Source organism: Pezoporus flaviventris, unplaced genomic scaffold (genome assembly GCF_033815535.1).
Source record: "Pezoporus flaviventris isolate CSIRO_AGI_PZ_B2104156 unplaced genomic scaffold, CSIRO_AGI_Pfla_v1 ptg000047l, whole genome shotgun sequence".
Classification (NCBI taxonomy): domain Eukaryota; kingdom Metazoa; phylum Chordata; class Aves; order Psittaciformes; family Psittacidae; genus Pezoporus; species Pezoporus flaviventris.
Genome location: NW_026892595.1, coordinates 11,846,981 through 11,863,235, shown reverse-complemented (window position 1 = coordinate 11,863,235; position 16,255 = coordinate 11,846,981). Strand labels below are relative to the sequence as shown.

Genomic DNA, 16,255 nt, shown 5'->3' with positions numbered 1-16,255 from the left:
ACAGAGGAGTTAATGAAGGATTTGAGAATGTCATTTCTCAAGCTCCTACTTCAGCAAATCAGGAACAAAACTGCACAATAAATATTTCCCTACTGTAATTAGGTTTTGAGTGACTTAGTGATTTGGCATTTTTCTTCTTTTAAGTAAGGCATTGCAGAGACTTTTGCTCTTTTGAAGCTTGTCTCTTATGACAAGACAGTCCAAGAGGCTTTGTAAGACCACTGTAATGACCCTTAAATAGGCTGACAGTTTTATAGCAGTCCCCAGGAGGGAAGCTTTCTTTCAAAAGCAGCTGAATATCATGAAAAAGACAGTGGCTCCACATTGGCTTTTCGCAAAGCTGGAAAGGCTAAACGGCTTTTTGAATTAATTACGGGTTTATGGCATCCTTCTCTGCCAGACTGTTGTCTTGTCAGCATGTGTGACTCTCCATTATAGGTGCTGTCAGGTACTCAGAAAAGTGTGGTTTAAAAACTTGGGAGCTGTTGCTGTAGAGCTGTGTAAAGCTTTGTGTACATAAAGGCAAGAGCTGTGAGCTAAATGCTTTTGTTTCGTTGCAGTTGATGACATCATTTAGTGATTGCAATAACAATCTCCAGATGTAAATCTGAGATTCTGGGCAAAGTTATTTCCATGCTTGCCCTAGTGAAAACCTGACTTTGAGGACTTGCACACACCACAGGCTTTCAGGACTCTGAGGAGGGCTCATAGCTTCTTCTTAGAGAATACAGTGGAAGATTGAGTTTTTAGTTCTAGCACATGCAAAGGATTTAATATCTTGTTAGACTGGGTTCCTCTCATTCATTAGATATATTAGCTGTTCAGAATTATTTTACTAAGGTTTGTGTAATCAACAGTAATGTTTGCAGGCTGTCCGTGAGGTTCTGCTGACTGTTAATATGCAATATGTATGCTATGCCCATATATATTTTTTCCCAAGATCTTACTTTATAAGATATTAAGAAAAAAAATAGGAAAATATTAAAAAAAAAAAAAAAAATTGTAGGTTTGTCACTGTGAAAACAGTAAAGGCAGTTTTACAAATTGTATATTTCCTCGGTAGAGATTCATACAGAACAAATATTTTTGTTAAGAAATTGAACAGCAGAGAGTTTATCTTTGACACAAAGTCCTCATGAAATGAAATCATACTTCTGAGTATCAGCAAACCACTCATAACAATCAGGCTTCCTAAGAAGCATCCACTAATTATATCCTCTGCAAGACTTTCATTTGGTAGTTCACGTGTAGTTTGTCTGCTGAAATTAGAGCTTCCACATTTTGAGAGGCCAGTTCAAATTAAGCATTCCTCAGGGTTGTTTGGTTATCAATTCCTATAAAACTGTAAAATTGCATCATGACATTGCTATGTTATGATTATAATTACAGTACTCTGTTAAAATGCACTTCTATGGCAGCAGCATGCAAAATATCTCCCCATTTTGACCTTAACCTTCCCATTAGGACCTCATCTCAGGAGAGATGATCTTTTCTTATACTGTCTCATCTCCTCTGCTAATGGCTGTTAGACTGGGGATACTGCCCATGTATTGCCACTCCTTTCTCAGTCAGTGCCTGCCTAAAGAAAAGGTAAATTCAATTGCAACACCATGCACACATGCTTTCTCTGCCCTGGTAACAGAATGCGACTGTGCATTTCTTTTGCCCCCTCTCATGTGGGGCAACGTGATTTAGTTGGAAGAGGCTTTCCATCAGCTGCAATGGAGAGCTAGCTCAAGTGGTACATGGGTTGCCATTTCTGTTCTCCCCCTTGTACTGTTTTTAGCTGGTGGGTACTCATAATGCTCAGAAATCTAAGAGCAAGTTTCTCATAAAAGTCTGAAAAAAATCGGAAGTCAATTTTGAATGTATTTTACCGACAGGGTAGGCAGGGATACCATAAAAGAGTAACAAGCATTACGTGAGATTGTGTAAGAGTGAAAATGGTTTTGAGAAGCTGCTTGCAGGGAAATCTTGTTGCTGCGTTATTTTAATAGAAAAGGTGTTTTCTTTTTCTTCTGCAAAATTAATTGCTGGAACTGCTCTTCTTCATTAGGGAAACACTTTTAATTGCTAACTCATTTCTTTCTATATTTCCCAATAAACATTTCATTATTATCTTTGCTTTCTCCCTGAAAAGTAGCCTATTTTTAAAGATATATAACTGCCTGATTTCTCCTTCCAGTGTTTCCATTTTATTCTACAAATGCAGCTTTTAGAAGCACAATTGTTTGCTTAATTTTGTAGGCTATTCATCCATAAATACTCATATTCAGAGTTAAAGATAACTTTCTGAACTTAGTATCTGGTGATGAACTTCTTCAGTACTAATTTTGGGGGCAAATACCTGCAGCACTTTCCATTAATTTAAAAATAGGCCTAGTCTGTGATTTTTAACAATATTTAGAAAGATTTTTAATGCATTTTTTAAAAATCAGATCCTAGACTACCATTTACAGTGACAAAATTGGGCATCTATAAAGTCTCATCCTTGATGGCTTCAGAGTTTTAGTTGTTATCTCAGTGGAAGTCTGAAAATGTGTCTTTGAGAAGTAGACTATTGAAAGGGACAACAGTTATCAAATTAAGTGCAATCTAATTGCCAGCTGCAATAGAAAACAATAACTCATGCCAAATATTTGGAGATAAGGAGCCTTGGATGATTGATTAATTTATTTTTTGTTTGTTTGGAGGTTTGGAGGTTTGTTTTTTTTTTTCCATTGATCATGTCACAATCTCCCTGCACTGTAAGGCAACCAAAACTTAAGCTACCAAAATATAACTGCTTTCTGTCTTGCCAGTCTATGACTGGCTTTCTGAATGTCTTTCTCTGTTCTTTCAACTGCAGAGAAACTAAGATGTTTTCTACAGCATAGTATTGTGCAACAGCAGAGCTGCTGGTTGCCAGCTGCTTTTAACTAGGTTTTTTTTTACTAGCAAAACATTTTGTTTGGTAATGTCTGTAGTTTGGATCAAATTGGATCCAATATTTAAAAGCAAGATATTGATGGATTCAACAGAGGCTCTTAACCTAAATTTTGTTTGATAACTTCCTCAGTCTCCTAGATATTTACTGTACCTTTCTACTTCTGTTAAAGAAAAAATGTGACAGAAAGAGATTGAACCTGAGAAGTCCCATGCTTACATATGTGACTGCATCATCGTTGAATCGTGATGTGTTATTTCATGATGAGGGAACTTTATTGTTTCATGGCTGTTTTGTCACTATTTTCATGTACATCTTTAGCTAAAATCCTAGTTAATAATTTGAAAGCATTTCAGAGGCATAATGTAGTTGTTACTGTTAAATATCACACACAGTTAATTTATACTCTCTCAGCTGCGGCAGCTCATCTCACACATTTGAAGCCTTAATCTGTTAAGGGACAGCAGTTATTGGGGAAATGGGTATGTTGTGTTTGGGAGTATCTGTATATGTAATGTACAGAAGGGGTGTTCAGTCATTGAATTTGACAAATACTGAACACCAAGAATTTAAAGAAGGCTTAATCTTCAGTCGTGCTGAGCTTTGATGAATAGTGCATGCATTCACCTTTCCTGAGAAAATTCCGTTATAGTTGGAGAAGCATGGGAATATATTCAAGATGTCAGCAGACGATGTCCCTCATGAAAACTGTAAGAAATTAATTTTCTTTATAACATACAATAAGATAGCAACTCAGCACTGAGGATTGCCTCAGGTTAAAAATAACTTATTTCCCCAAAAGGCAAGAGTTATGAGAGAAGTTCTAATAACTATTCACTTTATACTCACAAAGGTTGCCAACAGTAATCCTCATAGCTAGTGCAAAATAACCCTGGAAAAGATCCTTAACTGTTGTACTTGCCAATGAAAGAGAGGTGCTACCTACTTTGTATATAAGCAAGTTTTGGGTAGAACTGTACATCAGGGAAATAACGCTTATATCCTCAAAATAGCTGGAAAACAAAGAAAAATATTGTTTAAGTACTAATGAGTATGTTCTCTGCCTTCTCTGCATGTTGTTTCATTTGCTAGCATGCTTCTACATCATAAAAGATACCAAAAATTTTGTTTATTTTCATACTTGGAGAGTTCTGCAGATAGATAAATACCTCTGTATCATACAACTATTAAAATTATTTTCTTCATTCAGTAGTTTACATGCAAATGTAGCATAGTTTCTGAAGCATTTTTCCATCTTCTAGTGCATATATTACCTGTAGAGGATGGAATGTATTACAAAGAAGGTGCAATCAACCAAAGCTCATAAACAGGTCTATCAGAATGAAAACTCATGGGGATCTGTTCATACCATTAAATGGTATCAACGTTAATAATATAATATAATATAACGTGTAATAGGCTACAAAACTTATGGGAGACTCCAACAATTTCATTTCCATGGTAATGCATGTTAAAATTATGAAGGCAGTGACTTGAAATACAAGCATAGATCTGAACCTTACTAAGAGCTTCCAAGGTGCTCAAGACAAATTTAGTGGTTAGCTGTGTTCCTCTTTATAGTCATATCGTAAATCTACAGACAGGATTAAAAAAAAAAAAAAAAAAAAAGGATGTGAGAGAGAACTATTTAATGGTTCATTCATGAAATACATCTGTATGGAGGTTATGAAGCTCTGCCAAAGAGCAAGAGGAGTTCTTCCAGAAGCATCTACGGTTATTTAACTTGACTCGAAAGAGTCAATGAGACTGTTTTTACACAGAATTTGGTAGTTGCTTATACATGAGTAATTCTCACACTGACACAAATATTGATCTGAAGGCTCTATCTATATATTTACTATATTTAAATATTTGATTTACAAGATGTATGATGATTTTGCTTTAAGCGCAGATCAAGATACCATTTAAAGCATTCTTAAAAAGCAACCAACTCAGTGTTAGACCCTTTCGGTTATAGAAGTAGGGGTTTAGCTACTAGCAATGAACTGGAGTATCTTTATTAGTTATGAAAAGGTGGAAATGCAAAAACTCTGCACAGTTGTAGCTATACTTTAAATATTGCGTGTTTACCTGAAACAAGCTATTTTTTTAAATACTTTTTTGTCTGTTGGAGCTCTTTCCTTGAGACTTTGTGATGCCTTAAATGTAACTGCTAATTTCTATGAAAATTCCATCAGAATGATTAATTAGACTGGGAAAATCTATCTTTGTTATCAAAGCCTTTTAATGTACTGTACCTCCTTTGTATACATGGCAGTAATAACTATTTCTGTTAATCATTAAAGAAAATAATTTGGTAAGGCGGCTGGCTTTTGTCATCTTTCTGACTATAGTTTTAATTATGCTTACTTGTTTGACTAATCTGGAGCTGCTGAAGTTGTTAGAAGTTGCTTCAAAAGTGTAAAGTGTCACTGAGATTTATTTGGCAAGTATATCCTGCCATATAAAATATAGCAGAAAAATATAGAAAATGTCAAGGAGAAAATAGCCTGACTATATCTGCAAAAGCTGAAATAAAATGCATCAGTAATGGTGTTAATCTGAGATGAAATCCAGCTGAAACAGGATTTATGGTCAATATATTTAGCCTAGAACATGAACAGTTTAATCTAAAATATAAGTCCTTGCCAAGTGTATCTTCAGCTCAGGGACCATGTAGGTGGGAATGGGCTCTGTATGTACTGAGGACTGGGTCATGAGGACAGGGTGTCAGATCTGCATGGGAGCATGGTGTGATGTGAGAGTAGTCCCATGCTGCTTCCTGGGTGGAGGTGCTGCTCGAGAGGAACTTTCCATCACCAGGGGTAATCCTAAATCCGCCTTTTCCATTTCTTATGCCACTGTTTATTTTCCAGATTTATTCTAATTTTAAACTGTCATTGAGGCTTTGTTTATATTCCTTTGACACAAAGGAGAGAGAAGGGAGGAAAGAACTGAGAAATACTATCATGTACTTTTTACATTATTACTCAGAGCTATTTAGCAGAAAGCTGGCAATTCTGTTGTTTCCAATATTTCATGGTTACAACAGCCTGGGGCAAGTGAGGAAGACAAGCAGTCTGTGATGTGTTTCACCTCTCTCCTTTGACCATGCACTTTTTTTCCCTTTCACTGACTTGAATATCTTTTATCAAGGCATATACCATTATAGCTACTGACATTGAGAGAAATTTTGGAATTTCCTATACTTAGTTTTTTAAATATGTAGTAAGTTTTGCCTAACAAGATTTCAAAATTTTACTTTTTTGACTGTGCTAAATATATATGATTTCACGTGTAAATTGATTGCACTGAGGCTGAGTAGCATGCAGACTATTTTGAGTGTTGGAGGGAGTCTCAGCTTTGTCATTGAAATAAGCAGACATTGCCAAGACTTTGGCTGTCTTCTGAACCATGCGCTTGATTGTGGAATTGGCTATCCACAAGCTGCAGAATTTGATGGGCTACTAACACAATATCCCATGGCACATGTAGGCTTCATGTGTTTTACATCTGAATTTGCTGTAATGTAAGCATGACAGCAACTACCATCATTTTAAAGACTGAGAACGAGGAATCTTTCTTCCACAAATATACATTTATTTGTCTCTCCGAGTGTAATGTACAGTGAATGTACAGTAAAAACTGTACAATCTTTTGGAGATTTAAAATGAAATAGCACTGTAAGCCTGTAGCTATTAGGATTTTTATTGATGTTCTTATCAATGGTATTCTAGTAAGTTATATTTAGAAATGTTAAAAAATGCAACTTCTTGTTCAGGTGTTAGCTTTGAGTACTGCTCATCACTTTGTTAGAGCATGGGTGTTATTACAGGAATTTGCTGGCCATCTTGCCTTGAAAGCCATCAAACGTTTTGCCATAGATTTCACTGATGTGGTTACAGGAACTGTATATTTGGGATTTGAGGATAGTAAACATTATAATCATAATATAAGATGATTGCATGAGGTAACTGCCTTGCCAGCTGCTTGTGGTTAGGAGCAGAGCTGTCTTCTGCAACACATTCACAATTTGTACTTTCTTCATTGTTGACTTGCAGTGTACTCTTTGCTGCTGCTCCCAGGAGCAACAGGACTCAGTATTTAAAGGGTAAGTTTTATAGAAAACTGAGGTTCATCTTCCATTCTAATCTATATTTCCTGTGGTTTTGTTCCCCCTTTCAGGAGGATACAGATCATAATTATTATACTTCAAGGACTTATGGCCCATACGATTCTACCAGCCGGGATTTGTGGGTCAATATAGACCAAATGGAAAAAGACAAAGTAAAGATTCATGGAATCCTTTCCAATACCCATCGGCAAGCAGCAGTAAGTTTTTATACCTTTTTCTTCTTTGACTGACAGATATTTTTCACCAGTGACCAACAGCAGTATTATTAAGTATTGTTCACACAGCTTTATCTTTGAATTTAATCAAACTGTGGAAGTCTGCACAGCATTGCAGTGACTCCAAATTGCCTTTTTGCACCTACTGTGACAGTCCTTCAGAGATGCCTTTACAGTTATAGTTAAAATTCTCCTCTGTTCTTAAGGATCACAAACTGTGAAACAATAAACTAGTTGTATTGTTGATGTCAGAGGAAATGCCAATGACTTCAATAGCAACAGAACTGGGTCCAGGATTAGGTTGCTCAAGTTTGTCTCCCATGGGGTGCATGTATTTGCACTCCATTTTGTAGGAGTTGTTGCACTTTTTTTTTTTTTTTCTTTTGGGAGAACTGAGGAAATTAATCCGAATGTCAGATAGTAACAGAAGTGATAGATGTGATTGCAGTTTCAGGGCATTAACAAAGAAATATCACAGAATGCAAATAATGATCTTTTTTAACCTATTGTAATCATGCTGCCTGGTAAAATGGGTATGAAAATAATGGGCTTACATGCTTAGAAGTTAAGTGGAATGCTGTATGATTTATAGAATGTGTTCTCAGTTCTCACCTGTGGCTGGAAACTGCATACATAAAGAGCCAATATTAGCACAAATCAAATAGAGAAAAATACAACTTGGAATTGTGGTGCAGGAGGTTCTTTCTTCATCCATTCACCAACTTAGCTACAACAAAAAGTCCTTGGGTTTTGCCAGTCTAAAAACAAAATCTAGTTAATGCCTTATTTAAAAGCTTTTAAAGAGGCAGGTGTGTTTAACAGTTCTAAAGCTGAGAGAAAAGCCAAGTTTAATTCATCTTTTCTCTCAGTTTATCTGTTATCCCCCTGGCACCAGCTAGGTGACTGGCTCAGAGGAATGTGAAAGGCAGAAAGAAGGAATACTGTGGTATTTAGCTTCAAATACAAAAAAACAGAGTAGTGATAAATCCACTCCAAGAGTCCAATATATCAAACATACTCCTCATAGCCAAAAAGACTAAGCAAATGCAGAGGGTTAGGCAGTTATATATCTTTGAAGATTTAATAAAACACTGTATCATCTATTTTCTCAAGACAGTTTGTTTCTAATGAGAAAAAAACCTCAAGGGTACCTAAAAGAGGACCTGTATTCTCTGCCTTGTCTTCTTCATCTGGGATCGAGGGAAGAGAATGGAAACATGTAAAAAAATGTAACGTATTAGAATTATCTATATAAGATAAAACACCTTTTGCTAATAAAAGTAATTCATGAGAATTGGGACCTAAACATTAGTGAGATTCCTTTGAGAAATTTTAACCTGCTGTTTAATGATTAGTAAAGATGACATCCTTCTACACTTTTGTTTTAAGCACTTTTGTGTCCAGTTGGATCCCTGAGATTATACGCTTAAAAGTGTCAGTTCCAAGGGGGACACTTTCAGTTATTGAACCAGAGGTTTAAAATGAACCAATGCTTTCAATCTGGGGATGGTATCAGTGTGGAGGACATTCAGCAAGGCAGAGGGCATCTTGGCAGCGTGAGGACTTCAGCTGTTTCTCCCCAAAACAAGTGGTTTAAGACTTCTGCTGAATATCAAGTGCCCACTCCACCTTTCTGACAGCTGTAGTGGAGAAGGCTGTGGTCCCAGTTTAACACACTGGTGTCCATCTCTTTTCATCCTTAGCCAGGTACCCTGGACTGTGAACTCAAGTGGCTGCAGCCATATCTACCTACTGGTTTAAAGACCTCTTTTTCAGAAATTAGTTTTATGTTCCTCCAGACACACTTTTAGAGTGTGTCATCCTTTAAAACTTTGTATTTTATTTATGTGTCTGGAACTGTTGTTGTTGTTGTTTTTGGTTTTTTTTTGGGGGGGGGGGGTTGTATGTATCTGAGCAATTGACACCCATGTGTATTACACAACACACTTGTGTATATAAGAACTGTGTTCTGTATAACTGTATAACAAATATAGAATCATATATTCTGAGCAGATCATGCATAACTAAGCATAAATCTCTTCCCTTTTTTTCATAAAATTTGCTATTACTCTTTTTAAAGGGCCATTTTGCACAACTTCCTGTGACTTCGTGATTTACATACTGATAATTTTCAAAGACTTTTTTACAATTTGACAGTAGAACAAGGAGTTAAATATATGCTAAGTATTAATGATTTTTTCTAATAATGTCAGGGATTCTTTTAATCCTAAATATTTCACACCAAATTTGTGTGTTTTCTTTCATTTGGAAGTATGTAGTCCTAAGAGTTCCCAGCAGCTGCCAGTTGGCTGTGCTTCTACAGGAAAAGTAAGAAAAAGAGGATCCATGAGAGATGGTTTGGCTCTAAAAACAGCATAGTCATTGTCTGGGGAAAGTAACACACAAATATTAATGGAACAACTAAAATGTCTAGCACCGCTACAGGATTTATGTCACTAAGGACGGGGGGGGGTGTGTTTTCAATATGTTGCCACCATCTTCTTAACTGTAAAATAAAATGTTAGGCCTGGCTTGGATGCTCATTTTATTTAGATTAGATATCTAATAGTTGATTACTCAGTCACTGAACTAGATATGGGAAATAAAATATACTAGATGCTTGAAACTCAGTTCTTGGTAAGTCTATTCCATCACTTATGCATGGAAAAAAACATTTTTATTCCAGTGGTTGAAAATTCAGATATTCTTTCTGCAAAATGAGGTATGCTTTCTAACAGCAAAAGGAAAAACACATTTATTTCTAGTGGCTGTTAACACTCATTAAATATTGTCAGTTCTTTATTCTAAACAATTGTCTATAGTGAACATTTTTACATTATCAGAATTTAATGCATCACTTTTTGAGGGAAATCAAGGGGAGATCTATACCTGGCTTGAGTGGGCAAAGGATCAAGTCTTTGTGACAAATAGCTTTATACTAATATTTGTATTATAGCAATTTAGGAGACTGTTAAGGGTCACAGCTTTCTTTTGAAGCAGTTTAATCATTATCATGTTATTCAGAAAGCTGATGCTGATAGGTAGAATGGACAATACTGTATAAAGAAAAGATGGAATATTGGTTAGAATATTAATTTTCAAGAACCCTGTTAAATATATCATGATTGGTAGAGCAAGGGCATAATTTAAATGGACCACATACATAATAAATACAACATATATCTTAGCAATGAAAACTTTTTAGAACATGGTAAAAAAAAATATTTAAAGTTCATTCATGAGCTTTTGCATATGCCATTTTGATTAGAAATATTCAGTTGTATATCCATGTTTATATATATACAGAAAAGGTCATTATAACCCTACTCAGTCCAATTAACACAATGCAAATGGATTTTGTATTCTAATTAAAAACAAAAAAAGTGTTAATAAATCCTGTCAAAATTCTGTCTTCCACTTAAGTGGAAAGCAAATCTAATTTAAAGTTGCTGTAAATCTTCAGCTGTTAATTTCATGCTAAATAATTCTTTAAATGTTTCTAGTGGTTGTAAATACAATTCTTCCTGAGCAAAGAAATATCATATATAATCTGAAAATGTTAAACCCAGGATAGAAATAATGGTAGGGAAAAAAAAGGAAAAAGTGCCTTTATTGAATGTACAGACTGCTACTCTTTCTTAAAGGGAGACATCAAAGGTTAGGGTTGCGGGACAATTGGCAACAACCCATCTTCACACCAATTTTCAATGTAGTAACTCCTCCTAAATAACAAATAATAATAATGGGCTGCATGCCGTCTTCCTATTTGGGTTTCAGGCCATTCTGGAAATGATTTTTGTTTATCGGATATAACATTTAAACCGTGAAAAGACCTTACAGCAATTTCAGAACTCCTTTCTGTCATAACTACAGATTTCTTCAGAGTTTAGCCAAATAGTACACCAGGTGATAGCTACTGGTGGCCACAGTAATCAGTAAGCTGTGGGAAAGGAGTGGAATAAGTGGGAGAGAGCTGCATATGGAGAGGGAAAATTAGTTTGAATTTGAATGGTGGTTTATGGTAAGCTTAGGTGAGGAGAAGAGTCTGTTCTCCAAATTACAGTTCTCTGCTGTGAGTTCAGCTACTAGAGAATAGTCACCTGTAGGCTGACTGGGGAGAAAAAGAAAAAAAAAAAAAAGTCTTTTTTTATTTTTCAGTAAACACCATAGGTAAAGTTTGTTAATTTTCCATTGAATATTTCTTTATAAATAATTTCAGGTCCTAATAAGCAGTATAGAGAGGTTTAGGAACTGGTGTCATGTGGGTTCGATGGATGGATTGGTCTCCAGTAACCAGCCTTCATCAGATAAGCACCCAGGTAGCAACAGGATGTCAGGAAGAGCGCTTGAATCTGACAGAGCATGTGGCAAAGGAGCAAACAACCCACAGCAAAGGGAATGGGCATCTTGTAAAACTTAGGTATTGGTAAGGCTGAAATATTGATGTCTCCTTTTAAGAGGTCAAAGCAACACTCTTTCAAGGAAAAACTCTACAAATCTTTAGTAGTTTTATTCTTATGAAAGTGTTATAATGCCTGCTGATGTATTTTATCTTCTGAAGTCTTCAGTTATGAAGAGTCACTGCTTTCAGGTGTTTAAGTGCTACACAGAATTGTTTCCAGTTACCTATTGGCAATTCCAAATTAAGATTAGCAAGGCTCCAGTGAAAAATAAAAAGCCTTGAAACAGATATTCGAAGTGGAATTTTTTTTTTGTTTTCTCTTGCCTGTCTGCACAATATCGATATTATTTTCTGGTGCTGTTTCTTTCAGAGAGTGAATCTGTCCTTCGATTTTCCATTTTATGGCCATTTTCTCCGTGAAATTACTGTGGCAACTGGGGGTAAGTAGCTTTCTAACCACTTACTTTGAGTAATACAAGAAGAGTTTCTTACACCTATTTAAAATACCTTTTATAACACCTGTATATGTCAAGAGACAAACTGCAGCATTTGTTTAGGAAATTTTGCTTTCCACAAAAGGAAACATACAAAATATCAATATGATGAAAAACCTCCAAGTGCTGAAGTTGGACTGTTCTAAAACTCTCTCATCGTAAAACTGTTTACTTTTAAACATTTTCTGTTTAGATATTCCCCCCAGAAATCTTTTGTGCTTGTCTGGAGAAGTTGCATTTTCAGAGGTATTGCTGGTGCCAAAACAAGGAGGGAAACAGTTTTTGCCTGCATGAGGTCCGGGCATTTATTATCCAAACATAAGAAGTGCTGCTAGAAGTACATAACTTGTCACCTAGTAAGCAAACCCATTTTAGTGTACTGCCTTGGTGTGGTACAGTGTCTAAAAGTATGATGGCATTCCTCTCCCCCGTCTGTGGGGTAAGATGGGAGGTATGGTACATCTTAAGCTCTTAGTCCTATAGTTCTGGGAATCACTGATGGCTCGTGGTTAGGTTTTCCCTCCCACTCCTGCTCACATTGATCTCCTGTGCTAGGAACAGCTTACCTCCCACTCCACCTCCTTGAAAGACAAAGAGGAGATCAGAGAAAAATGAAATATATGGAAGACAACAAATAAGAAAAAGGAGGAGGAGTGATGATCAAAAAATGAGAACAGGGAGGGAGAGGGCAGTATCACAGGGCATACACCCCATAACATCCCCTCATCCTTGAATGTGTCCAGCAAGTTCATGGACTCTGGCTGGTGGTGCTCTTCCTTAGAGTTGAGACAGGCCAAGTAGACAGAGATAGGGGCCACCAGCACCAGGACAAATCCTACCCTAATCAAGATTTCTCTTCATGCTATGGGTGGCCATCTGGCCAGAAGTAGGGGATGCCTATGTCCCACTGGAGTTCTGAATGGGGATGGTGTCACTTAAAGATTAGGGAAGAATTGCAGCTACTGTCTCAACAAGAGTAGGAGCTGGAACAAAGATTTCTCTATGTTTGAATCCTCATTTTACTATAAAAGTGGAAGAGTATAAGAGATGGGAACAGCTGAATAAAGGGTGTTATTAAATGGTTGATTTGCAGTCAGAATGATAAAAAAATATGCAGACTTATGGGTGACTTCAGTACCAGGGTTTTCTCTTCTTGATCAGCAGTGACATTTTGATGCTGATTTAGATCAGATGAGCCATGAACTACTGATTGAGACTTGTCTGATTTCCATTCTGCTTTGGTTTTAGTTTCATTTTGGTGCTTGATGATCAATGCCTAGATCTGTATTTTTCTAGTAGAGGAGTTGCGTTTGTTCCAGTGCCAAAAAAAGTACGTGATCTGTGTAGCATGGAAAAATGGGTTGGGATGCATCCTGCACAGCTAAAATAGTAGTAGTGGAGACAGTGATCATTCTGGAAATATGCCCTTATTCTCATGAGTGAACTTGGTTCCTTAAAAATTTATAAGGTTCACTCTTCCTCCAATTAATTTTTCATGTCTGGTCACTCTGCTGGGCCTTCCCTTTTAATGGATTTTTACCACCGCTGTCACTAGTATGCTGCAATCATCAGTCCCCCCATCTGCCCCCAAAGTCTTGGGAGTAAAGATAAGCTCCCAAGGAGAACTTTGTAGTAATACGTTGTGAGGGAAACTTTTTACTTTTCCTCTTGGTGTAGAGCATTTGGGAAATTTGGGTGGTTTGGGGTTTTGTTTTGTTTGGGTTGTTGCTTTTTGTTTATTTAATTTACTTTTTAAAGCATGTAAGCATAGAAGAATAGATGCAGCTCTACAGCGCTCTTGCTGTTAAAGCACACAATGATGATTCTGCTTTTCTTTTTGCTCCATTTCTACTAAATAAAATCATGCTGTGAATAATCTGTGAATTGTTGTTGAGCTAAATAGGACTTTAACATCAGTCCTTTTACTCAGGGCCACTGACATTATCACAGGGATACTTTTGTCTTTATATGACACTTCCATGATTTTCAGCCTCAAAATTAGGCATGAAAAAGTAAGATCTGGTCAGTAATAGCTTTGAAAAATTTTATCATGATAAAGCCCAGTAACTGTAAGTTATCCTGTCGATCAAGGACAGGATAAAACCTTTTCTACAATTTTTATTCCTAAACCCATTTAGAGGGAAAAGATTGATCTATTTCTGTCCTAGCTCTCTGACAAATGTTTTGCTCTGGCTATATTTGAAAACTTTGTCACAAGTCATTGGCTGTACAGTGACCTTGGCTGGATGTCAGGTGCCCACCAAGCTGCTTTATCACTCTCCTCCTCAGCTGGACAGAGATAGCAAAAATAAGATGGAAAACAAAACCCTCATGGATCAAGATAAAGGCACTTTAACAAAGCAAAATATTTTATTCTCTACTTCCCATCAGCAGTCAGTGTCCCGTGATGCAGGGCTACAGTATGTGTAGCAGTTGCTCCTCAAGACAAACCTAGTAATAACGATTCCCCCTTGCTACCAAAACCTTGCTACACAAACCTAATATATACAATGTGGCTTATAGCCTGGCAACAAAGGATGAAAAGAGGTTCCATGTGCCCTTTATATTGTATGCTCTATTATTCCTTAGTAATCAAGGTCTTCAATGGTATTACTATTATTATAGATCTGGACTACTTCCAGAGGTGGTTATGAGATCCAAAGCATGAGAGAGTTAATGTGTACAGGTGTCCCACATGACAGATGTCCACTTCCTGGATTAATTTTGCTAATGACAGCACTACAAACTGTTTTTACTTCTGAATCATAAGTCAAATAACCTTGTTGAAAGGAAAGTTGAGGACAATGGCACATTAAATCCCTGTCACAATAAAAATGTCTACCAAAATGGTTTCTACCATTCTTCATGGAGGGTGCATTGTGGCACAGTAGGGTTTCCAAGTTAGTTAAGATGACTTTGAAATTGCTGTTGTGTAAAACTCAACTTCTTTTTTTTTTTCTTCTTTTCTTTTCCTCTCTTTGGCTAATATTTGTTTTCTTTTCCAAATGGTTTTGATGATCTGATGGTGGATTAGGAAAGGAAGGACAAGGAGTTAAAATAACTAGTTCGAGGTCTTCATTCACTGTTGTTCTTAGCTTGTATTTGATAAGGCTATTGAATTCATAACTAGTATATAAGAGATCTTATAGTAGGATTAACATAGAAATGTTTTAATTTATGGTTCTTTGTGGTATGAACATCCATCTCCCCACGTTCCTATAGGGAGCATTTTTTTAAGCAACCTCTGAAGAGCAATCAAAGCCTTAATAATAGTAGATAACGTAAGAAGCTGAGTTTTGTTTTCCAGGAAACTTTCTAAAGTTGGTGCTCCACAGGCCAGAAGTGTGGTTATTTCTGTAATAAGCCACTAATTAGTGAGTCATGTTGTGAATGTCAGGGAGCTAAGTACATGAAATCTCTTTGTTGCCAGTCATTGACATCCCTGTGGCTGTGGAGGTGGGAAAACCTCCTCTGTGCTTCAGCTCTCCAGGCATTAACACAGCCCTTCTCACAGGAGACCTGGAAGTTCTGTGGTCCTGCATCCTACTTAACATGCAGCAATGCTTCATACTTGGTTGTATTAATTTTCTATGCTCATGGCAGTAAATTCCTCTTGTTTATTTTCTGTGGCTTATTTTTTTGCTTATTGGTCTATGTTTCCTAGTGTAGCTTTGTATCAGATACTGTAAATTATTTAGCAATATTTTTCCTTGTATGGCATCTTTCATTGTTACATTTCTCTATGGTATTGGTATGGTTGTAGCAGCATTGCAGAGGAGGGTGGTAGCTAACCCAGATTATTATTGATTTTCATTGAACTTTATATTTGTTGCCTGGGATTGTTGTGGTTTAACCCCAGCCAGTGGGATAGAGGAGGGAATCGGAAAAGTGAGAGAACTCTTGGGTTCAGATGAAGACAGTTTAATAGATAAAGCAAAAGCTGTGCACACAAGCAAAGCAAAACAAGGAATTAATTCACCGCTTCCCATGGGCAGACAGCTCTTCAGTCATCTCCAGGAAAGCAGGAATCCATCACACATAATAGTTACTTTGAAAGGCATCATCATTCCGAACATCCCCTTC

General features: G+C 36.7%; 1 protein-coding gene across 2 annotated transcripts in view; it reads left to right on the top strand.

Moving 5' to 3' along the window:
• PLXDC2 (plexin domain containing 2) overlaps window positions 1-16,255 on the top strand; it is a 256,273-nt gene that overhangs the window by 126,834 nt on the left and 113,184 nt on the right. For both annotated transcript variants that reach the window (XM_061468294.1, XM_061468295.1), the window contains 2 exons: window positions 7,112-7,258; window positions 12,049-12,118. In XM_061468294.1, coding sequence (XP_061324278.1) covers window positions 7,112-7,258; window positions 12,049-12,118 — 217 coding nt within the window. The remainder of the gene's footprint in view (window positions 1-7,111; window positions 7,259-12,048; window positions 12,119-16,255) is intronic.